At 39.2% G+C, this 23,897-nt stretch overlaps 2 protein-coding genes and 1 long non-coding RNA gene across 9 annotated transcripts in view; 1 reads left to right on the forward strand and 2 right to left on the reverse strand.

The window, feature by feature from the left end:
* Positions 1-12,356, reverse strand: part of acaca (acetyl-CoA carboxylase alpha) — a 33,483-nt gene extending 21,127 nt beyond the window's left edge. For 3 of the 7 annotated variants that reach the window (XM_085469761.1, XM_085469760.1, XM_085469754.1), the window contains exons 1-20: positions 11,661-11,765; positions 10,697-10,955; positions 9,289-9,421; positions 8,909-9,047; positions 8,507-8,616; positions 8,317-8,398; positions 8,122-8,220; positions 7,887-7,993; positions 7,698-7,808; positions 7,398-7,607; positions 7,133-7,303; positions 6,410-6,571; positions 6,048-6,211; positions 5,776-5,926; positions 5,462-5,565; positions 4,114-4,341; positions 3,434-3,584; positions 1,516-1,650; positions 558-704; positions 291-479 (exon numbers count right to left, since the gene is read on the reverse strand). In XM_085469761.1, coding sequence (XP_085325887.1) covers positions 291-479; positions 558-704; positions 1,516-1,650; positions 3,434-3,584; positions 4,114-4,341; positions 5,462-5,565; positions 5,776-5,926; positions 6,048-6,211; positions 6,410-6,571; positions 7,133-7,303; positions 7,398-7,607; positions 7,698-7,808; positions 7,887-7,993; positions 8,122-8,220; positions 8,317-8,398; positions 8,507-8,616; positions 8,909-9,047; positions 9,289-9,421; positions 10,697-10,955; positions 11,661-11,742 — 2,934 coding nt within the window. In that variant the 5' untranslated portion in view covers positions 11,743-11,765. Of the gene's footprint in view, positions 1-290; positions 480-557; positions 705-1,515; positions 1,651-3,433; positions 3,585-4,113; positions 4,342-5,461; positions 5,566-5,775; positions 5,927-6,047; positions 6,212-6,409; positions 6,572-7,132; positions 7,304-7,397; positions 7,608-7,697; positions 7,809-7,886; positions 7,994-8,121; positions 8,221-8,316; positions 8,399-8,506; positions 8,617-8,908; positions 9,048-9,288; positions 9,422-10,696; positions 10,956-11,660; positions 11,767-12,151 lie in introns of those variants that run through there. The other 4 variants (XM_085469759.1, XM_085469758.1, XM_085469756.1 and 1 more) reach the window with 3 other exon arrangements.
* LOC146699841 (uncharacterized) lies at positions 11,554-14,961 on the forward strand. Its single transcript, XR_014922482.1, has 3 exons — positions 11,554-11,644; positions 13,898-13,959; positions 14,181-14,961. It is a non-coding gene; the product is annotated as an uncharacterized LOC146699841 (long non-coding RNA).
* Positions 14,962-17,935: 2,974 nt separating this feature from the next.
* Positions 17,936-22,544, reverse strand: LOC146699842 (T-box transcription factor TBX3-like). The gene is made up of 7 exons (XM_085471361.1): positions 22,094-22,544; positions 21,534-21,801; positions 21,230-21,376; positions 21,009-21,085; positions 20,771-20,931; positions 19,832-20,376; positions 17,936-18,984 (listed from the first exon to the last, which is right to left on the reverse strand). The coding sequence occupies exons 1-7, from the start codon at positions 22,417-22,419 to the stop codon at positions 18,670-18,672; spliced, it is 1,839 nt and encodes a 612-aa protein (XP_085327487.1). The 5' UTR covers positions 22,420-22,544; the 3' UTR covers positions 17,936-18,669.
* Between the last annotated feature and the right edge of the window lie 1,353 nt (positions 22,545-23,897).

The raw sequence follows: 23,897 nt of genomic DNA on the forward strand, positions 1-23,897 counted from the left end.
GCACTGACAACGCGTTCCTTAACAAGTGTGTGTTACAGGCTATGTAAAGAAATTTAAAAGCTACATGAAATTCTGGACCACAAATCTATTTGTCACTCACACACATCCGCACCTAGATATGGCACTTTCATTCTGCATGAAGCCACTGGGTTCATTGTTTTCAAAATACATTTTTAAAAAATGGTCACATGAAAGTGGGCTGTAACTGTATAAGGAGCTCAGGTCTGAAAAGCTGATAAGGTATGTGTAGTAAGAAATATGTGGTTCATGTGCAAGTGTCTGTGATGCACCTGCTGGCTGGGGAACTGGCAAAGCACAGAAGTTATGTTGCTGGCATACTGAGCCATCTCCTTCTTGATGGCCTTCTCCACAGCAGGGGGGATGCGACCTGAAACACTCGTCATGATGTCTTGAAGCTCCAACAGTGGTAAAGAAGGATCGCGCATGGTTTTCATTACCCTTTCCACCCATTCTTTCAACTAGGAGAGACACAAGAAGTGTGTTCAAGACTAAGCAAAGTAATGCTGGTGTGCACACTGGTGTACATGAATTCTTACCTTAGCACTGAAGAAAGGCTCAGGTAGACAATAGCCATTCATCATGTGGACAAGATGACCCAGTGTGTTATGGAAAACTCTGTGCAGCTTCTCTCCTCTCAAAGCTACTGCCTGGATAGAAGGCAGGGTCCCTGTGTAGAGCTCAGCCTGTGAGACAATACAAATACCGATTACTAATAAGTCACTGGATTTTTAAAATACATCAGCGTGTCAATGGTATGTTCTAGTAGGAGGTAGAGGTTATGGTGTGAAATAAGCAATTCTTAATCCACTGCTTAGTTTATTCTCTGCTTAATTGTTGTGTTAAGTTTTATATTTTTTATATTTGGTAATTTTACAATTTCTTGGGAACTCAACTGCTGTTTTGCTCTTTGCTTCACCATATGGGTGCAATATAGACTCATGATGATGGTGAGCTCAACCTCATTTTGGTTCATTTGGTTCCTCATAGATAATGATATGTAATTATAATACAATGGTAGCGCAGATAAATGCTTAAAGGCTGGATGTGTGTGTGTGTGTGTGTGCGCGTGCGTGCTCTCATGTCTGGGGGTTATTCAGGTATGGCTTGTAGAAAGCAAGCATATGTGTCAGTGACGTATCTATTCGATTCGTCTTAGTTTGAGACGCTTGTGCTGGAGTTTAACATCCGTTAGATTTAATTGTCTGTCTGTCTCTTCTTGCACATTGGTTCCCCTCATATATCTGAACATAAAGCGATTAATCATTAAACGCAACACATGCATATTTAAACTAATACTCAGTGTTACCAAGATACCTGCTAAGATACTTTTTATGGGCAAATGACATCAAAGTTAAAACCGATGCTCTAATTTAACCTGATGTAAACAAAAATATTACGTTAACCGTCATTTTGCATTATACAAAATCCTACTTGCTGCACAGCAAATACTGCATCTGTGACAACAATAAAGTGGAATGATGAGACATAATGTACCTGCTGCACTCTGCTTGGGTCATCCAGTTGCAACTTGGCAATGACACAGCCAGGCTCCAAAGCTGCTCCAGCCCTCTTCACATAGTGAATACAACCAGACTCTGCTGCAGTGAGGGTCATGACCATCTTCATCACCTGTTTATTTGCAAATAACCATATGTATATTTACAGATTCCATCTTTATAGTGGACTGCACACAACTAACCATTAAACCAGAGGTGGGACCAAGTCATTGTTTTGCAAGTCTCAAGTAAGTCTCAAGTCTTTATCCTCAAGTCTCAAGTCAAGTCTCAAGTAATGTCAGGCAAGTCAGAGTCGAGTCTCAAGTCACTGGTGTAAAAGTCCGAGTCAAGTCACAAGTCTGAAACTTTGAATTTCAAGTCCTTTCGAGTCTTTAAAAAAAAAAAAAAAAAAAACAACAACGAAAAAAGCATGTTGCAGTTATATGCTAAATGTAAATATTAGACCATGTAATTTTTAAATCTGTGTTTTTCTCAACACATGACAAAATAGTGAACTTAGAAAATATACACAAATTGTGAAATTGCACCTCTTTAAAATGCAGCTCAATTAAACCTAGCTCCAAGAATAATTTTCACTGACAGTTCTGAGATAAGCTGCATGTTATTCTTGGATGCGGTTGTAGGACCGGCTTTAAAATCGCATGACAAAAATATCATACACATTAAAAAAAACTGTATCACCAACGTAGCCTGTACAACATTTGCTAGTTAGATGAAGTCAGCTATCTCATCTTAGCATATTTATATGCATATTTATAATCATACGGTTCTTGGAGTGAGTGCATACACTCATGAAGTTTAGTAACTTCAGGTCACTGCAACAAGCCCAGGTACAGTTTACCGACGGATGGGTACAGGACCTTGAAATGCACCGTGTAGAACGAAAGACCATCGTACGTATCATAAGTTTACCAGTCTCACAAATTGTCGTCATAAATACACATTCGTTAACCGTTTATTAATAGGACCTTTGAGCTCAACGGTAATTAATTAGTAGTGGAAATAATTTCTGGTACGCGTTACAGAAATGTAGCAGTGACAATAATACTGTATGCTGTAATCGTACTGGGCAATTAGTGATACAAAAACCCTGTTTTATCCTGTGAATAAAAGTATATGTTTTTGTCAATGTACCATAATAACAGAAGCGAAACGCAATATTGTGTCAGGACAATTCACTATTTATGCACAATAAACAAAGGAGCATAGCGCGACAATTTCTGTTCAGCACCAGACTTGCTTGTAACCTATATCACTAATTATGTTGTGAAAATGACGTATTAACTACTAAAAAACACTGACCTTCGTGTAAATGCTTGGAGCAGACTAACCTGTGAGCTGGAGTGTTCTGGGACGTTATATTTGATCTTTGAATGGCTGCAATCCAGTCGCGTCTTTGTTACTTCGGAAACATGGCTGAACAATTTCTCTTCAACGACGTAATCCGATAACAACCGATCTCTTTACCCGTCGGCTTCCCGTGGCTGTCATGCGACCGGCTATTGCAGTTAATAATACAACGGCTTCTTGACATTTTTGTGTTTCTTTTTATCGCTGTATAACTGATTTTAATTGAAAGCCTGCGTGCGCTAGTACCGCTTGCCACGAGTTCCCAGAATCCTTTGCGGTTCTACCCGTGAATGACGTCACATTTTCAATCTCTATATAATATGCATGTTAAATTTTATATTTGGGGTAAAATATCAAGTCTTTTCAAGTAAACCGGTTCAAGTCCAATTCAAGTCCCAAGTCATTGGTGTAAAAGTCCAAGTCAAGTCACAAGTCTTAGAACATTTTTTCAAGTCAAGTCTAAAGTCATAAAATTAATGACTCGAGTCTGACTCGAGTCCAAGTCATGTGACTCGAGTCCACACCTCTGCATTAAACTAATGTACCTCTATTTCAGCGTAGCACTGGCCAGCAAACACATGCCCGCCATCCTCAATAGTGTACTGAATGAGTTTTCCTGCTGAAGGAGACCGCAGCAGCGAGGGATCATTTTCTTTCTCAAAAACACACGTCTTGTTCCCAATTGTGATGCGATACCTGACAACAAAAAAACAAAACAAAAACAGTGTTAACAAACCAGAAATTAGAAGATTTCAGTGTCATGTTTTATCTGAAGATCTTAAATCAGGGGTCTCAAACTCGCGGCCCACAGGCCATTTGCGGCCCACGTCACCTCCGCTTGCGGGCCGCATATTGATGTGAACATTTTTTTTTAATTATTATACAAAAAATTATTTAATACGACGCCAGAGTGTTACAGGGATGGCCTTTTAAGACTGTATGAGCGTGAGGGAGGGAGAAAAAGGAAAGTCGAAAAGTACGAGGTGCTACCGAGCAGAAATGGGAGATGGAAGCATGTAAATATAAAAATAACCACTGCAGCCAAAAAGAGTGCCTGACGAGCCCAGTAAGCTATTAAGACTCGACTTTACAATGTGTTCGTTTTTTCCTCAATAATGTTCTGCTTTATTTATTTATTTTTTTTATTTTTTTTAATTGTTGTCATGTGGTAAACTTACAGTTACAATAGTAACAATTCTTTCATACAGTTAATGGTTTTGTTTACCTGTCCACCTCTTCTTTCATGTACGTAGTGTAGCTGCTTCCATCATATGAAAGCAAAAGACCTCCATCACTAAGCCGATGGACATCCACCTCAGCAGAAGAATTGTTCATGATGACCACATAGGAATTGGGAGACTGACGAGTCACTGTCAGAACGTACTTAGTACCTTCATAGATCAACTCCACATCCACAGTGTTGAGCAGCGTGTGTGGTGGTAGCACCTGCCCCCTGGTCAGAGAGTACAGAGTGTCTCATGTTATCTATTCAAAATGCTGTTTTTTCAAATGATTGTTTCTACTGCGGCTTACAACAGATTACAACTCATTTGTTTGTTTACATATTAAATAATGGCCAAAACGAATTTACGGGGGTGGCCGTAGCTCAGGTGGCAGAGCAGGTCAGCCACTAATCAGAAGGTCGGTGGTTCAATCCCAGGCTGCATCCTGGCTGCATGCCAAATATCCTTGGGCAAGATACTAACCCCATGTTTGCCTACTGGTGGTGGTCAGAGGGCCCGGTGGCGCCTGTGTCCGGCAGCCTCGCCTCTGTCAGTGCGCCCCAGGGCAGCTGTGGCTACAATGTAGCTTGCCATCGCCAGTGTGTGAATGTGTGTGTGAATGGGTGAATGACTGAATGTAGTGTAAAGCGCTTTGGGGTCCTATGGACTAGAAAAGCGCTATACAAATGCAGACCATTTACTAGTAATGCTTCTACACATAAGAAACAGTTTAGCAAAGAAACAAGTTCAAATTGTATCTCTGTTGTTAGCAGCCCATCTCAAAAACAAATCATCTGTTCCCATTTCTTTAGCCAAATCTATGGAAAATACCAACAGTATACAGTGTGCCCTTAAAAAAAAATGAAGAAACTGGACAAATGGTGGGCCTAAAACAATTATATATATTTAACATCAAATGATCCTCTACAGTTCTCTAAAGCCTCATCAGAAAGTGTCTCGGCATTGTGATGATCCCAAAGACACTGTCAAAGCAATAACACCATACGTGGATAGAAAATGCACACAGGGGTACACCTTTAGTCATTGACTATCATCTCGACAGAGAATGGAACCAGTCTGGAGAACTATTCCTGAAGACTACTTCAAGAAATGAAAAGAAAGCTTGCCTCAGTGTGGGCAGGCTGTGCTGAAGACTTAAAGGTAGTGATGCCAAATATTCACTTTCAAGCTCATTAGAATAATTTTTGCCTTATATACTGCATTCCTATGTATGTTTAAAAAAAAACACTGCACACATTTCCCACATTCCTAGCAATATATAAAGGATTGAGGCTAGAGAATTTGCGCAGTACTGTATTTGACCATATATTATTTGCATTAGATTTTTACCTTTCCAGAGAGTGCAAAAAGTTGGAAACACTGTTCCTGAGATTAACATCTGCCACATGCAGTGCACCGCTCACAATTCCCAGCATGGTATCAGGACGCTCCGCCTGCATGTAAATTACACTTTACAACTTACACAAAAACAGTCATGCATTATATGCTGTGGATATCAGGAGGATAAACCAAAGAGACTATCATCCCAACATTTGGTTTTATTGTGGTTTCAGTGCAGACACTAACATATAGGTCAAACATTAAATAACCTGTCGTTACAGTTAAGAACATCCATTGGCAACAGCTGCATAATCTCCACATACCTGCATCTTCTCTGAGATAAGTCTGTCCAGCCAGCCTGTGTCGATACTATTGTGCTGGAAGCTTTCTGTCTCCAGCAGCTTAATGAGGTATTCCACTGTTGTCCTGAAGTCACCCCTGATAGACAGCTCCTTAAGCGCAACCACCATGTTTCTAAAAGAAGCCATAACCTCTGTTTAGACATTGTACAGAAATAATCCATATTGGTAAGTGTATATAATAAAATGGAGTAAAAATAATAAGATCAATGTTTCTTAATTCTGAGTATACTCACGAGATGGCTTCTTCACGATTCTCTCCCCATGAGAAGCAGTGCCCAAACTGGGAGTCGGCAAACTCATGCAGCCCTCCAGCCGCTGCAACGCTGAAGTAGCCCCATACATTCTTATTGCTGCGGAAATTCAGCTCTTGCACTGTTCCAGAGCTTGGCTTGAAACCCTGCAATCACACAGCATAAACACAGTGATGCAAAGTGGACATTCAAACAGTAGTGATAATAGTACTTGTTGTTTTTAAAAAAAAAAAAAGAAGAAGACTGAAAAGTAATATGAGTCACACAATAACGTCAGCAGATATGAATCGTTGGGTAACCTTTGGCTGGAAAACTTTTGCACAGCAGGAATGAGTGAATCTTACCTCATCTGGGTTCTCACTGGTGATACGAGCAGCAATGACATGGCCCCGTGGGGAAGGGGCAGTTGACAGAGCCTCAAAATCAATGGGAGAATCCCCCCAGGGCTGAACGCCATAAAGCATTCTAATGTCTTTGATCCGATGAAGAGGAATGCCCATAGCAATCTAACAAAGAAAGAAAAAAAAGGGAAAAAAAAAAAAGAAAAGAAAAAGAGTATTATTAACGTAACACATGGTGATCATAAACTAGCATGGAAAAATGATAACAGTCTGACTAAATAGCATATATTAGACCATGATTACTTTCCCCCCATTTTTTAATAAAGAACCCCCAAAAGATTTCTTTGTCGTGCCTATTTGAAGCTTATCAATCCATCTTTCAACCAACCAAGATAATGAGCACTGAATCAGATAGTGTGTCACTCCCAAGTAGCACCCAATCAGCTTGCCTACAATGCCCTCGCAGTCCTTCAGCTTCATTGCCACTGACCTATTTACACACAATCCTAAATACTGCAGAGCAGACCACGTGACCCATCACTGCTACTCCGTGATCTGCTTCAGTGTTTCTGCACATTGCGCATTTGCCGTTGGTTGCCATAGCAACCAGAGGCCCCATCATAGCATCGACCATGGTGAAGCATGCTTATTTTTAGAGTCTGTGACTGGCCTGTAGTGGACAATGTGTATGATGTAACTGTGAGCTACTGAATAAGTGAGACCAACCTGCAGCTGGGCAGCAGGCAAGTTGACATCAGCCACCATCTCAGTGCACGGGTGTTCCACCTGTAGACGAGGGTTGAGCTCCAGGAAATAGAAGCTGCCATCCTGGCTGTAGAGGTACTCAACTGTACCAGCACTTACATAACCCACCAACTTAGCCAGCTTTACTGCACACTGAAAGGCGAGAACAGTTCAGGTTAATTTAAGCTTGAAATTTGTTGGTACCAATTTCCATTTATCAGTGCAAGTGATGCTAGAGGGGGAATACCTTTTCCATATCCTCAAACACATCAGAAGTGGCGATGGTAGCAGGAGCCTCTTCTATAATTTTCTGGTGTCGCCGCTGCACAGAACAGTCTCTGCCAAACAGGGAAATGGCATTGCCATACTGATCAGCCAAAATCTGAACCTCCAAGTGACGGGCATGCTTGGCTAGCTGCATGACAAAAATGGGCGATCCTGGGACTTCTGCCTGGACCTGGAAAAGATAAAATATATTCTTGAAATCGTTGAATACATAAAATACCACCGTACCAAAAAGCAGGAAAAGCTGTACATGTTCACTTACCTGTCTGAACAGGTTAGGGAAATCATCAGCAGAGTTGACTTTACGGATCCCTTTTCCTCCACCACCTTCGGAGGCCTTCACCATTATAGGGTAGCCAATTTTCTCTGCAGCCTTGTGATAGAAAGAGATGTTAGAAAGAGTGCATGCAACACTCATTTTCCATTATACAGCATTAGGTGAATTGCTTACTTTCATGCCATGCTCTACATCCTGGACGCAGCCGAGCTCATACAAGTCGTGAGGAATGTTGACGACCTTCTTCTTTTGGTTATTCTCTGGCCAGTCCACTGTCAGACCTGAAAAAGAAGATCCCAAAATGTACTCAGCATAGAAACTTGTCAGTGTCCCAGTGCATTGTTAATATTTTATTTCATCTGAAATGTTGACCAGCTACAATATTCAGACACCAGAATCTATGACCTACCTGTTCCGCTCCAGGGCAGTGTTGGAATTCCAGCTGTCTGAGCCACGATGGAGGAAGCAATCTTATCTCCAAGCGCCCACATAGCCTGACTTGGTGGACCTAAGAAAAGAGAGAAGAATTTTAACACTTTACTCTTACGTTACTCTGGCAAATGAAGAACAGGTGATGGTCAACAAAGTGACCCTCACTCCTCACCCATGAAAGCAATGCCATGCTTTTGAAGGAGCTCTGGGAGTTTGGGGTTTTCTGAGGCATGCCCCCATCCAGCCCACACTGCCTATAATACATAAAACAATACAACACCAGATGATAAATAAAAAAGAAAAAAAAGAAAAGAAAGAAAGGTAATTACAGAAGAAACTATTGAAAAATATTCTGGTGATACCTGAACTGGTATGCGTTTAGCAATGTCTAGAATGAGCTCAACATTGGCATAGTTGTTGTTATTAGTCCCCCCGGGTACAGGCACATAATGATCTGCCATCTTAATGTACTCTGTAAGCACAAAAAATATGACAAAACATGAACAATTATTCTCAGTCCTTTCAATAATACCAAAAAAGGCCAGTCATATTAGCTATAAGATAGTTAAAATGTAAAATTTTTGAATGTAAAATTTTAGAATCATCAGAATCAACATACTTATTAATCCCTAGGGAAATCATGTTGAAATGTTGTATGTAGAAATCATGAAGTCAATATACCTGTCTCAAAAGCCTCAAAATATGCTGAAGGTGGTACCACATACAATGAGTCTACTGTTTGGGGAAACCAAACTTTAGCTCACCTGCATTGGCCTTCAGGTCTTCTGGGGTCACCATGACGACAAAACGGATTGCCCTTTCATTGCGAAACATTTCATAGGCCCAGCGGCGGATGGAGCGCATGCATTTCACTGCTGCAATGCCATTGTTTGCAATGAGCACCTGAAAAAGGAGATCAGTTACTATTGTTAACATAGTCTAATCACAATATAGCAGGAAAGTTATGAAATGCACATACAGACTGACATAATATCACAATTTGAACTTGAATCTTTTAATGTTTTTTGTTATTATTGCAGAGTTTATAAATTAGATTATTGTATAGAATTATTGTCCCTATATAACACGTTGGGGTTTTTTGGAGTTTTTTTTTTTTTTTTTTTTTTAAATCAGAATTTCTTACCTTTTCAATGACCCTGTTACCACCAAAGCGTGTGACAAATTCAGCAGGAGAAGCAACAGTGAAGTCCCTCTGGAGGTCAATACGCCTGCGATCTCGTCCTTGTTTCACCAGGTGCAGGCCTGACATGCTTGATCTGTTTTAATTTAAAAAAAAAAAACAAAGAATATCAATATAATGTCCCTTTGGTTATACAGCTTCTGGATAAGTTGGTGAAATGGTCAGAATGTCTAACCATAAATAAAAATCTATGACAACAGTAGGAAAAAAACAAACAAAAAACCAACAACCTAGAAATAAAATAATGGAAGAAATTGTTAAAAAGAGTAGAATTTCTTGTTCAAACACATTTACATGTTGGGGCAAGTGCTTCCAACAGAAACTGCCGAGCCCTGTAAATCAAAGCTCCACCCAAAGAGGAAGAGTTGGGACAGTTGGGTACTATGGGTGGAGGAACGTGACAGGGTGTGGCAGAGCCTGGGCCCATTTAGCTGGCTGGCTTCTATATGACATGACACTGGATGGTTGCATCACTGTAAAGATCTTGACGTGGATCAACTCTGTCCAGATGTGGAAGAGATTGTGTGTGTGGGGGGAGTGGGGAGACGGGGCGGCATAACCCCCGTTCATCCAGTATTTCCAGTTCTGACAACGGTAGTGCCGCCCAGTGTCTTTCGGTTTACCCTCATTGAAACTGATCACATCAAAACCAGCCACAAATAAAAGTAAACTTGCTGATTATGGCACAAAGAAAGTCAGCATGCAAGAAATGATAATAATTAATGTCCCAAGTGTTTTTGCAAGTAATTATACTTAGAGGTCAAATACACATAAAAACACACACGCACTGTTTTTTTTTTTACTTAAATTTAAAACGAAAACTTTAAATAACAAAACACAGGAGATCAGGGAGCCCAGTAGGAAAAAAAAAAACAACCCCACCCCCACCAAAAAAACAGGATTGGCAGAGAGGCTAAAAACTACTATCATGAATAGCTCCTTTCAAAAGTTTGGGAATTCCTGTCTGTAAAAAATCATTTGACCATTTTTCCACAAAAACATTCTGCAGTCAAGATGACTGCTCTCCGGGACAATCTCACACAGTGAGGGCACAGAGGAACCTTTAGGTAGAGTGCAACTAGAAAAACCGCATTTTTCACAAGTTGCTCAAAGGGTTATGAAGCCAAGGAAAACTACATAATCTGAGCAGAGCATGCTGCGTGTTATTTTAGACTACAGATGTTGGCTAGTTTCACAAAGACAGCACAGAAAGTTGCAGGATCCCTATCCCTATCTCTCATTTGCTATATATAGCTTTTAGAAGGACATTTACAAATGTTTGAATAAAATGTATATTTCTGTTGCATTACCATTTAGAAGCCAGACAGACAAAGAAGGTTTACAGGCTAACCTTAAATTGTGCATAGGACCATCGATGTGGTCGAAGCCCATTTCATAGGTGCTGTCCGAACTCCCGGAAGATGGAGACAAGGAGCGAGTCTCCTTCTCGTCCAGCTGTATGTCCACCTTTCCTTGGTTTTCATCCTCTGAGTTCTCCTCTGACACAGATCCCACAATGAAGCGAGAGTGCAATTCCGCAACAGCCGGAATCTTCTTGGCAGCACCGTCCTGTTGTGCCATGGTCGGGCGACAGGAGCAGGCTCCAAACACTGACAAGAAGCAGAGCAGTGGTTGCAACAGTTATAAAGGAGCCACAGAGTACAGTGTGACACAGATTGCTTTGGCTGGAACACAAGGCTGTTTGTCATTATTGCAAAAGTGGGTTACATGAACTTAAGTTTCTTGATAGTGCAATTGATATTGCATCATTTTTGTGCACACTCTGGAAAAAAATGCCACTTTATGATCTGCCAAAACAGTTGCTTAGAATAAAATATTAATAACAAAATATTAAACAATAACACCTGAATGTAATGAGTGCTATATTGTCACCAGTAATCATATAGACAAAACCAATGAAGCATTATTTAGGCAGACAGCCATATAATCAAATTTGCTATTTGCCAGAGTTGCACTGTAATCATCAGTTGTCCTGTGTACACTTTGCATCTGCTATTTAAAAGAGTGGACAAAAGCAAAACAATTAAGACAATTGCTTGATTAAAACTCCTGTTTTTCCTCAAAACCCTAGCATCTGCTACAGTAATACTGACATTCCCTTTCTTCTCCCCCTTGTTAATTTACCATGAAGCCTCGAAAAAACGTTAATTAACAGCCACGTGCGGAAACGATAAGACGTTACTTAACTGCTATGTTGCTGTCGCCCTACCTGTCCAGTTGCCACAACTGTTAAAAAAAAACCCACCTGTCAGAGCAACTGGAAAGAGTAGACTCTCGGGTAAGGCACACCTTACCTCTCGGCAGGCGCTTGCGGGACCAGAAAAACAAGCCGAGCACCGCAAACAGGCACGCTGTAAAAGTGAGCCAGGAGAACATCACGAAATGATAGCTGTGTTTAGCTTGTTAATAGACCCATATTTCTGTTTTCCGCAATGAACATTATTTAATGAGATAACTTTAGAACCGCCTTCTAGAAAAAGAAAAATTAAGGGGGGGGGGGGGGGGAAACAAGAACTAAGGCTGAGTCGACTAGTTAAGGTTACCTGTCCGGTGAAGGCTAGCTTCTTTACCCAGCAACCCCAGATAAGCTGAGGCGCAGGTGCTAATAACGCTAGCTTACCGGCAGGCGCTAATACAATTATAATTCCACAGTAACGGCACTAATACAATAGCACGGACTGTACTGTACTGGCTACCGTTGTACTGTACTGCAGTGTGGGTGAAAACCTGGGTGCAGACGCGAAGTAATAAGAGATAAACCCTTGCAGGTATGCTAGCGACTCACCGGTGGAGATAAACCGACACGTAATCCTGAAAAAAAGTTGAATTAAAAAGATCGATAAATTAATTGTATCTGCCAGACATCTCTCTTTCGAGTGATGATGAAAACATCACATCATGATGAGGTCACACATCACCATCAGATGCTTAAACAGCAGAGAGTGGGGTGATGTGATGATGCGCAGGCAGGTTATTCCTGGGCATTGACCTCTGACTGCAGCTTCCGCTATAGAACTAGTTTAGATAGTAAAGACATCACACCCAAGCCGGTATATTAACGACTTCAGCATTATGTGTTCAGGCTGTCTATCTATTCTTCCGTTTATAAGGGAATGACGTAAAAAAAAACAGAAAATATATTGTATGTTGGACGTTATGAACAACTTGTAATTATACAGTTAATTACAAGTTGTACATAACGTCTAAAATACAATATATTTAATATAATAATATAATTTTAAAAAAGAAAGAAAACTGTGGAGTCAAGATAACCACAGCTGCTACACCAGCTGAAATCAAACGAAACGCTAGTGTTTTTGTAACATCCATCCAAGGTGCTCGATACTATATCTGCTGAATTCTTATGATTAAAAATATATATGAACATTCCAAAAGCAGAAAAAAAGAAAAGAAATAATGTTTTTTTGCTTTTGTTTTGTTTTTTCTTCTATCCAGTCAATGTAATAAGGTCTTAGTAATCAAATATCAGTAAAAGACACGTTAACGCTGAATCCTTTCTGTCTAGTTCAGCTAGATCTATGCTGATTTCGCTCGCAAAGCTCCAATCAAATTGCAGTTAATCTGTGTGGGCGTGTTTAAGGTGGTAGAGGAAGAGGTGGTGCTTGAGCATGTGCTGTCAATGTACACAGCTACATATATGTAGCAGAACTGAATTTCGGTGTGCGGAATCTGTGACGAGCACACAGTTTCGCGGTTGCAGGTCTTCGTCGTTGTTGAGTAGACTGCGTGCAGCTGAAGCATGCTGTGAGCCCGCTAACATCAGACTACATTTAACAAGTCTGTTGTACACTATTTTCACGACGGGTAGTTTGAGGACTACGTATGCAAACTGGGAATGTCAAAAATCAGGGGCGATTTTAGCCCATTTTTGGGGGTGCTTCAGCACCCCTAACATGAATCAAAGCACCCCCAAAGATTTCTTACTTTTTTGACAATATTTGCTGTTTGTGTGACACACTACTAAAAATATAAAAAGCATACAGTACTGTACTTGTGTGAGACGTAACATTTTAACAACAAAAGTATAGATAATCCCCCCTCCCAAAGTGATTTGTTCCAGCTCGCCTCTCCCCTGCTCTGGCTCTAGGATGGTGGCTGAGACGCAACGGAGCGGAGGTGTTAGTGTCTGGCTTAAAACAGGACATATTAGCTGCATTTAACCTTCAGTTACTCTTTATATAGTTAGGTAGGAGTCAGACCATGTTTCTTTTTAGCTGAAAAATATTACACCAGGTAACCTGCTGTGTTGAAAACGTGTTTTCTGGCAATGTTTGCTACTCTACAATCCGTCCTGCTCTGTAGTAAAATCAGCGACATCTGACCGTCCTGTTGCTCCCATTGAAATATATACAGCCTATTTAAAATCTAAAACTTTAAATTGTCCGTAGCCTGCTGTTGTTACCACTGTCCTGCTTGAAATGGATACTAACTAGCTAACTGACTGGATGCCCATTAGCCTTATAACTCCTGTTGTGTGTGTGTGTGTGTGTGTGTGTGTGTGTGTGTACAGAGAGACAGTCAGGTTCATAATGGATATAAGGAAGTTTTTTCAAAAAAAGGAGCCACATTCAGGTAAAAGTGTAAAATCAAATTATCCATCAATCAAGAATAATATTGGATCAGTGTTTCAATGTTTATATCTTTTATTGGTTGTTCATGTGGTTTGGTTATTTGCCTTTTGGTTGAAAGTACACTGAGAGAGGACTTTTTGTTAGCGATCTTAATAGAATTTTTTTCATATTAATGTAATTTTTCATCTAATTGAATACAATCTATTTGTGTATGATTGTCAGTCCAAAGAGGGAGAGAGGAAAGAGGGAACGTGAAGAGAAAGTACAAGGTCAGGAAGAACCAGGTAAGAAAACAGACAGGGAACAGTGACAGGCACAACACAAACTGTTAAACTGACAAAGAGAAAAAACCTGATTTTACTCACACAATCTGGAAGTTGTGTTCTCCCTATATTAAAGCTGCTATAAAGAATCTGCAAAACAAACTGGGTTGAAACATTTTTGACCCTCTTTAACAACATTCCAACATAACATTATAATGGATTGGGGAGATTAAAATTAATAATATATTTTTATGTGGTTCAGCCACAACTCTACTAAAACCTCAGCCAGTAATAGGTAGGCCAACTTTTGGACCGTCCAGTTGTCTGTATGACTGCCGCAGTACGTACATCACATTTGCACACTATCAGAAAGTGCCAAACGATGCCCTGGTGGAGTGAGGAGCTGTAAAGAGAAGCAGATGCTCTGTTTATATTCTAAAAATGTTTTAAGCTTGTTTCAAAGATTCTGTACTGCAGCTTTAAATGTTTTCCAAAAGCACACACACACTTATCAGTGTTTCTCAAACTTTTTACAGTGTGTACCACCTGAGAAAAATGTCAAGCTCTCCTAAGTGCCACTATGAAAGCATGAAACTCATAAATCTTACAACACAAAATTAGTATCTGCAGTAAAGATTTTTTCATACATTGTATACATTCTACCACAGGCAAAGTTGCCTCCATTTTTATATTCTTTTTTTTATATTTTGTAATAATTTATTTGTAATAATTTATTCTGTTTTGGGAGTGTTTTTATGTATCTGTATTATATTATACAAACACATTAAAAGTGAATCTCTGTCCAAAAAATGCACTCAGTTTACTTTTTACTCACTATGAGCATCATTCATTATTCTTCCCCAGTAATTAAGGTTAGGATATGTATTTTTTTTATTCCAATCCATTCTTCTTTTGCAGCATTTAAATAACCTTGATCAGATTTGATGGTTTTGTTACAGACTTTTCAAAAAAGTGTTTTGCTTTTCTTTCACAAATGTGGGGATTAAATTGTGTTAAAATGTACAAAACAGTGATGTCATGTTTTGTGACGAGGACCCAGGCACAGAGAGACTTGATTAATTTAAGAATCTTATGATTTAATAAAGAGATTTGCAGACTTGCACAGAGATGGTAAAATTATGATGACTGATAACGGAGACTAAGACAACAGACGATGAGGACAGGGAGGAACAGGGGTTTAAATGCACCAAAGTGACAGTCAGAGAGAACTCGGGACAACATTTAAGGATGCAGGGACTGACAGAGACAGGTTTATCTTGCCTGGCTGGGCAGCTCTCTGGGTGCTCAGCACCCCCAAAGCTCTGATCCTAGAATCGCCCCTGTCAAAAATTAAGAAAAAAATGCATCCAGTGTGCAGTATATTAAAGATGTTTATTCAACACTTCAGTGCAGGCAAGTGGAGTATATAGACTGCAGACGATGTAGTCAACGGAAGACTTATTTCATATCCCGTTTGGCTCACGTTAGCTGTGTCGTTTGAAAGCTGAGAAACTGGCCTGTCTGCATTCAAACTGGTTCCGGCGAAATCCCACTTCTAATCACAAACGAGAAGCAATTAGGATTGATCGTATTTAAATAAAGAGACTTGAATTCATATATTCTCTCTGTGAAACTGTTTTACAAAGACAGTTATTCAAAGTAATGTTCATACTTAATGTGATGAATTAAACATTGATTTTTTTTTTTACCGTACTCGTGTGCGTGTAGGACAGATGGATAGCCATGTAAAAACGCTTAAAACTTTGTCTATTCATGTGTAGACAGTAACAGCTTGCTGAGGTTTCTGATGATATGAAAGTGTAAATGCAGGTCGTCAGGCTAAGAGTCCTAAAGCTAAGCCCTAAAAGACTGAAAGAGAATGAAATCAAATTACAATATACCAGTGTTGAATTAAATACCAGCTCATTCAAAACATGATTTGGTTCATTAAATGTACATCTTTTAGTTAGAGCCTACACCACTTTAACCCAGTTGTTAAAATAAAACAGGATACCTGTGATAAACTATGACAGTTAACCTTAGTGAAATACCCTCGATTACCAGTTTACATCAAAGGTGTAAATATATTATTATTGCACCTTAGATCCACTAGGTGGCTTCAGAGGCCTTAATGTGCAGAACCACTCAAAGTGGTTCTGAATTTATGGGATTTCAGCAGGAGCAACTTTGTCTTTCTATTTCTTGACTTTAACATAAAGATACATGCCAAAAGCTTAATTTACATTAACAAAAGCTTTTAAATTGTTTCCATGTTAAGTGAATGACTGCATCAAGGCGATCTCATCTATTTAAGCCATCTGTGTTAACATTTTTATCTTAGCTCATAGTGATGATAAGGATTGATTTAAAAATCCAATCATAGAGCCTGCATTGCCTTCTCTTGACACAGTGATGTTGAAAAACTGAAGTATTTGCAAGTTAACAGTCTTTTAACTAATATTCTGCACACTGTGAAGTGTGAAATAGATGCTTCCCTCCCAGTGTTCAGAGTAGGTTAGCACATGCCTGCAGAAACTTGATATTTCAGTGCACTGTTGGTCTATTTTAACACAACCAAAATTATTATTTTAAGTATTAGTAGAATTAATTAGTGTAATACTAAACATGCAAGTGACAGGAATAAATATTGACACTATCGCAATCACAAAAGAGATTTAGGATTTAAAAAAAAACTTTCTTTTTTCTTTCTATGCTTTAATAACTTAGGTTTGCAGAAGACAAAGAAGCTCTAAACATTCACTAACACACAAATGTATTAAGAAGACTTAAGTATTCATTTTTTAAGTCTCAAGACAACTAGTGACAACATTTATTTTGCCATTTGTCAGTGTGCCCCAGCAAACCTCAAAGTAAAAACTGTGTGAATCATCTTGTTTGAATACACAGTCAGCTATCTACATTTGTTTGTATACATGCAAATGGGTGTGTCCTACACTGATATGACCTTTTTTACACTCTCCCAGTATGATTTAGTGTCTTCAAATTTGTCCCTGTCATTAAACGCCAACTTTACTGTCACCAAGTGACAGTGGTTCAACTTTATGTGAACCACTGTCACTTTACAAATAGTGTCACTGTCCAGCTAAATTTTTTTTCACACGGTTGAGCTAACATATGCCATAGCTTTATGACTATTGTAATGCTGTGTGCGGACAGATGTAAAATACGCAGGCAGTAAAATGAGGGCACTGCAGCTAACGGTCCAATTTAAAATCTGTCTCTTGTCTTGCCAGTGTTTGTTCCTGGAAAGGTGTGGGTGTTGGATGAGGGGAGCAAAAGTGCCAAGATGTGTTGCCACAAGAATTTGTTTAGAATTAAGATCATAAGTTCAAGAGCTCCCCTTTTCTTCTAATGCATTTGACTGTGACTTAAAATAGAAGATGACAAAAATGTTCTATAAGGTCTAAAGGGCAACCAAAGCCACAGTTGCCTAGAAATCAGTACAAAGATGGGTCATAAGGAGCAGCCACATAGGCTGACCTTTTCTGAAATAGAAAACAGAAGTAGAGAAATAAAATGTAAAGCTTTTTTTTAAAAATAAAGTAACTACATAAATAAAACTGATCACCATTAGAGAAAAAAATAAGGGAAAAATCCCTTCTTAAATCAATATTAAATATCCTGGCATTTAAAAACAGTGATAGACAGCGCCACATCCAAAAGTTTGGTTTTTTTTGTTTGTTGTTGGTTTATTTTTACGAAATGTAGGGTTGCAATGCACAACAACTCACCAAAAGATGACCCCGCCCAAAAAAAGAACAAACAAAATAAGCAAAATTAACGTTAAATAATTCAGTCAAATATTACAGATTAGAACATCTTTATGTAAATTGTGAAAACACACACACAACACACAATATACTTGCATAATTCCATACACAACATCACATCTCCTGGAGATTTCTCAAGTGCTGGTTTAAAAGAAGATAAACAAAAAGTCCTGAGTTTTTCCAAGCTCACTGCACATTTTTGGTATATCAGAATGTGAAAGTGTGAAACAAATATAAAACATTCTGAAAAAAGGCTTCATTTAGTCACTTTCTTGTGAAAAAAAATGCAAGAGAAAAACTATTTACACATTTACATAGAATAAAGCAGTAAAAATGTGTTTTTAGTTATGTTTAAAGCACATTACATCATATCATCCTCTAAAGAATTTCACCCCGGGCACCGACTTTTGCATAGCACATGTTCTGGAATTCCATTGAGTAGCTTTTAGTAGAATCTAGTACAATATTTATTTGAATCATTAAATTAAACATGCATATCCAAGTCTAGTATAATATACTGACTGTCATTGGACCACCAAGTCTGTCTTTATTAAATTTATGATAATATGATCGATTTAATGAGAAGCAAAAATATAGACTTTCTGCCAAAACATTTTAAATGATTGTCATATGTGACTTCACTTGTAGAATAGTCTATTATGGAGGATTTGGTTTATTAGGTCTTATGACTAGATAGCTGTTATTGTCAAACACCAGAGTTGACTCTCGCTCAGATTGTAAATATGATCTACCAGGCAGTCTGGATGTTAGCAGATTTTGGCTTGAGGTGATCGATGTGGGAATCTGATAAGGGCTGAATCGCACCCATGGTCGAGAGTTGCTGTAACGTTGGCTTCTGGAGTGCGACGAGGCTGCAGTGCAGAATGAAAGGGCTGGTGTGACTGAACCTGGTGCTGCCATGTAGCGGTATGGATATGAGAAAAGTCCTCCATAGGGTGATGGTGAAATCCCCTGCATTAAAAAGTAGAGTTGTTAAGATTTGTAGTACAGATCATGTCATCTTCCTTTATATAAACAGCTCTGTAAAATTAAACTTTATTAACCAGCAACTGAATACATCCGATTTGTTTTGTCTTTAACTCATATTATGGAGGAAATCCAAGGCATTAGGAAAGGAAGTCAGTAAAGGTAATCAATCCAGTCCCATTAAACAACAAGAGGATTGACACCTATGCTTTACTTTACACTGAAAATGACCTGCACACTATAAAGATCTCTAAGCCATTCATAAAGAATTCACAAAGGCTTATAATGAAGTACAACTACTCAAGTAATACATTCCAACTATTGTTTTACTTTATTCAGTAGTTGTTTAATGAAAAACTAGACATTCATTGTTTTTCATATTGTATATATTCATTTAATGCTTTTATATTTTGTTTCCACACATAATACACCAAATAGTGATCAAAGGTTTTTCTGTTTTTTAGTGGAAAATCGGTTTACAAAGAACCTTTGGGTTTTTTTTAATTATAACATGAAGGCTTGTAGGATTGCACAAACAGTAGGACGAAACATGAAGTAAGATCTAAAAGTATGTTCTCCAAATTACAAACAGAGCTTGCTATGAAACATATTGGCACGAAACATATAACGTATTTCAGCTTTACTCGCTGAGAGTTTCTTTAACTGTAAAAATTCTGCAGCTGCCCAGTGTGAAGTCCTTTGTTAGTGCTCAAAGACTTTAAAGATGCTACTGAAGTTAAGTAACTGTTACTGCTGTATACAGCACTTACAATTAAATGAATGGATGAAAATATATTCAATAACTTAATATAGTGAACCTGGGGAAGCGTACCTGAGATGCTAGCATTTGCTGTGACAGTTGACGTTTGAACGGAGCTGAAGAGGTGATGCTTTCAGAAAACAGGCTTCCATTTCTTAATTCATTTATACCAGATGAAGTGGGAAACATATTCTCCATAGCCATATTGGAAAAAACCTCTGGCTTCATTGATAGCTGTCCAGATTGAAATGACAAAGGTGTCCCAAGCCTACTAGAGAATTGGCTGTGTGCACTTGAGAAATCCAAAGTGGGTTGCTGACCAGCACTGAAGGATGATGCGCTCCATGACTGTAACGTCATAGGCACGACCCCATCTTTGATTTCACTCATTTGCTCTTCTAAACCCGTACCTATAGAATGTCTATCACGTGAAGCGCTGCTTGATGTTCTTGCTTTTGTTGCATCTTGTTTGTTCTTTCTGAGATCCCACTTGTTCCACAGTATCTCTTCACTTCTCAGACTTAAACCCAATGTGTGTTCTCTCCTGGAGCAGCTGCCTTCAGCGTTGCAGTCATCTAGTGGATCAACGTCTGAATCACTGACAACGTTGGTCTCGTCTGTAAGGAAAAAAACAAACACTTGAAACATTTTTAACCATGAAGAAAACACTGTCAGACAGTGTGTCATGGAATACTTTGCAGTCAAATTGAATGAGCCATCATATTATTAACCCATGTTCTTTTGAAACAGTTTAAAATGCTTTGTTAATTTTGCATCAAATAAATATTTTTTTAAAGTAAAAACAAAAGCAGATCCCCAAACTACAAACAGCAATTATTGGCTTGAGAATATGTCATTAAAAGGAAAACACGTACTAAAAACAAACAAAAAAATATATGCAAGCTGTTTCAGTGTAGTGACTATGCAGTAGATCTTAAGTTAGATTATCACTTCATGAACACAGGTCAACAGTGGCTGCCTAATAACATAATGAACTCTAAATGAACCCACCTTGACAAGTTGATGTGGGCATCAGAGGGCTGCTTATTAGTTGTGGGGAATAAAAAGGCTCACTGGTACTGGGCTGCTCATAGGAATCATCAGAATCAGCAAAGTCCTGGTCTGCTTTGCTTTGGTTTCCATTCAGTGAAGAAATGTTTAACTGTTTATTTCTGGGGATCACAAATCGAGATTGCATGAGACCATGCACATATGGCCTAAAGATGTATTCTGTTTTCAAAATGTATACCTCTTTTCACGTCTCCCATTTCCTGTATCTCTGAATCCTTTGGCAAAGGGATTGTTGTCAATTTTTAGTTGTGTAATCTTGATGGAAAAGAAGGAAAGATCTGCAGATTAATCAATCCAAAGTTCATTGTGCAGTGACAAACAGGCACAACAGTAGTACACACTGTATAATCCATGTGGATATTTGTCATTTGTGTATGAGGGGCTAAAGGATGATGTTACCTTTTCATTTTGATAAGCAGTGACAGCGATGAATTCTGTCTCTGGGAAAACATAAGTCCGGAAGGTGCTATAAGGAAGCTTCATTATGTCATTCGCCTTCACAATATGAAATCTGGGTTGGTACTTGTGCATGGAATTCAAAATTGTCTGCAAATTAGAAAAATAGAGTTGGAATTACTGGTATTTGGGTAATTAATTACTACAACTACAACCATAATAAAAGCTTTAAAGCAGTGCACCCAGTCACCCAGCATAACCATGCGTAATGAGGAACAAAAGCAACTTTTCAGTGAGTGTTACTTACAAACCCATGGTTATCGGACATGTTATTGGTGAGTTTGAGTTTATGAAAGGCAACAGGCTTGCTCATCCATTGTTCTCCTGTAGACGGACTGTCCGGGTGGATGTACATGCGCTTTGGCATCTCTGGGTCAGCTTTTCCAGCCATCATCCAGCGGGAGTTGTGAAACTTGTAGCGACAGTCGTCGACAGCGACAATGTCCATCAGCAAGATGTACTTGGCTGTATCATTCAGCCCTTCTACTTGCACTTTGAAAGGGGGAAACATCCTCCTGATAGTTAATGAAGAAAAAAAGAAATTGTTGTATATGTCATAATTAACAGTGTTATTTTTGTTTTTCATCACTTTTTTCTCATAGAGCTTCTATTTGTCTATGGAGGTCCCCCCCCTTGTGGCATTTTTTAAACTTCCGATCATCAGCAAAACTAGATTATTCGCTGTTTTTCCCCGTTAAAGCGTGAACATAGCATTTGTGCGCACTTTTACAGGCTATTTACAAATTTGAAACGACAAAGACACTACACAAATTCTCAGTAGACTACTTAAATGCGCATTGCACTTGCCTTCCTGATTTTGTGATAACCATTTCAGTTCCTATTTTGTGAAATTCACTCCACAAGTTCTTTGATTCCAGCGTAACTTTCGGGTCCTCGTCCAACCATTCTTCTGGCTCAAGTCTCTTCAAGGAACGTTGCTGAACGGCCTCATTTTGGCACCCCAGACCTGCGTGCAGCCCCGCGTCAGGGGGTGCCTGCTCTGACAGAGACTTGGAGAAGGACGCGGCGTCCGGAAAAGTCGGCGCGGCGGGAAAAGAAGGCTGTGCGCTGGTAAGGAAGGCTGACAAGGACAAGGCACCTGGTCCGCGAATTTGGAAAGGATAATAAGCCATGGGAACAATGGCGCCAACTGCATTTCTCAGCACAGCATCCGATCAGAAAAGTCCCAGCCAGCCCGCGCAGGTTGCAGGCGCATGGCGTACATCCAGACAGCAACTCCGATTTTAAAAGTTTATGAATTGTGTGGCATGATTGGTCTTACGAGGGAATGCAAAATTCCCCACTCTTAAAATACTGAGAAAGAGGTAAGAATCCGCTTGTAAATCGCAAACGGGGAGAGAGCAGCTGTGAACGCTGTGACTGCACAAGCTTGTTGAAAACAACTGGTACCGAGGATGAGAACAGAGGGAGGGAAAGAGACTGTGTTTGCGCTGTCACACGTCTGTTTTCCCTTGCACAAGGTACACTAACGAGCCAAATATTTTCGACAGGGCTTCGTTACACGTAGCTTACCAATTACCAAACACGCATAATGATAATAACAATAATAATAATGTAAAAATGTTCAAATATTCTATGATATGTCAAAAAAATAAAATAAAATTACAAATCAGCGCGTGTTACTGATAACAGAAATACATCATTTACACAGTTCAGGATGTCTGGAGTCACTTTACCTTCTTGAATAAACTAGTTACGAAAAGTGGAAGTGTTGCACACACACACACACACACACACACACACACACACACACACACACACACACACACAAAGAGAGAAACAGATTCCAAACGTGATGTTCAAAAGGTTTAAGTACTGTCTGGTGTGTTTTACTTTATTGAATTTATTGAATCAGCAGTCTTGTCACACCAGCCAGTGGACACTATTTCAGTGATGAGGATGTACACATCCTGGATAGGGAGGAATGCCTTGAGCGGGGATTCGAGGAGGTCATTTATGTGAAAAGGGAAAGACCATCTCTAAATCAAGGAGGGGGGCTAAGGGTACATCTTTCTCCATCTTGCAATGCTGTGATTGCAGTCATTACCCAACTATCTGTGAATGTTACTCATGGCCATTGATCAATGGTCTTTGATCAGTGGTTGTTGATCAATGGTAATGACAATCTGCATATTAATGAAGAAAGAAGATATTTGCTTTCAGTTAAAATTATTTCAAAGGGGTACAAAACCACAGAGGCATGTTCATCTCAAAGAGGTTCACTCTTAAAGAGGTTCACCAACTCTGTCCAGTAAACAAGGTCTTTCCTAATCTTGTGGTTTAGCAGCATGAAATTAGCTTTGTGCAGGTCAAAGAAGGAGAGGGTAATTTGTATACCTGGTGAAGTAAAAAGTGACAGGGACTAGCTAAATGGATCAGAGCAGGTTGAAGTCCGGGATACATTAGGTCGAGGGCGTTGCCTCAGACTTAGAGTAATTAATCTCGTAAAGTGGAATTTCACCAAAGGACCAACTGTCCCAATAATAGAATCCTCAAGGTGGCTTAAATAAAGCAGAACATTTTCCATAGAGACGTTATGTATCAGTGAAGCTACCTCTATGCAATCACAAACAAGTAAATTCAAATGTTT

The sequence above is a fragment of the Copadichromis virginalis genome, linkage group LG10 (genome assembly GCF_057382275.1).
Source record: "Copadichromis virginalis isolate Kocher_CV1m ecotype Utaka linkage group LG10, C_Virginalis_male_GT1.1, whole genome shotgun sequence".
Lineage (NCBI taxonomy): Eukaryota > Metazoa > Chordata > Actinopteri > Cichliformes > Cichlidae > Copadichromis > Copadichromis virginalis.

What these genes read in the sequence shown, in the direction of transcription:
- LOC146699842 (XM_085471361.1), bottom strand. Translation starts at nt 22,419, where the DNA reads ATGGCTTATTATCCTTTCCAAATTCGCGGACCAGGTGCCTTGTCCTTG. An exon ending in GTTATCACAAAATCAGGAAG is followed by an intron (nt 21,802 to 22,093) that starts GCAAGTGCAATG and finishes ATTAACTATCAG; the next exon opens with GAGGATGTTTCCCCCTTTCA. An exon ending in TGTCCGATAACCATGGGTTT is followed by an intron (nt 21,377 to 21,533) that starts GTAAGTAACACT and finishes TCTAATTTGCAG; the next exon opens with ACAATTTTGAATTCCATGCA.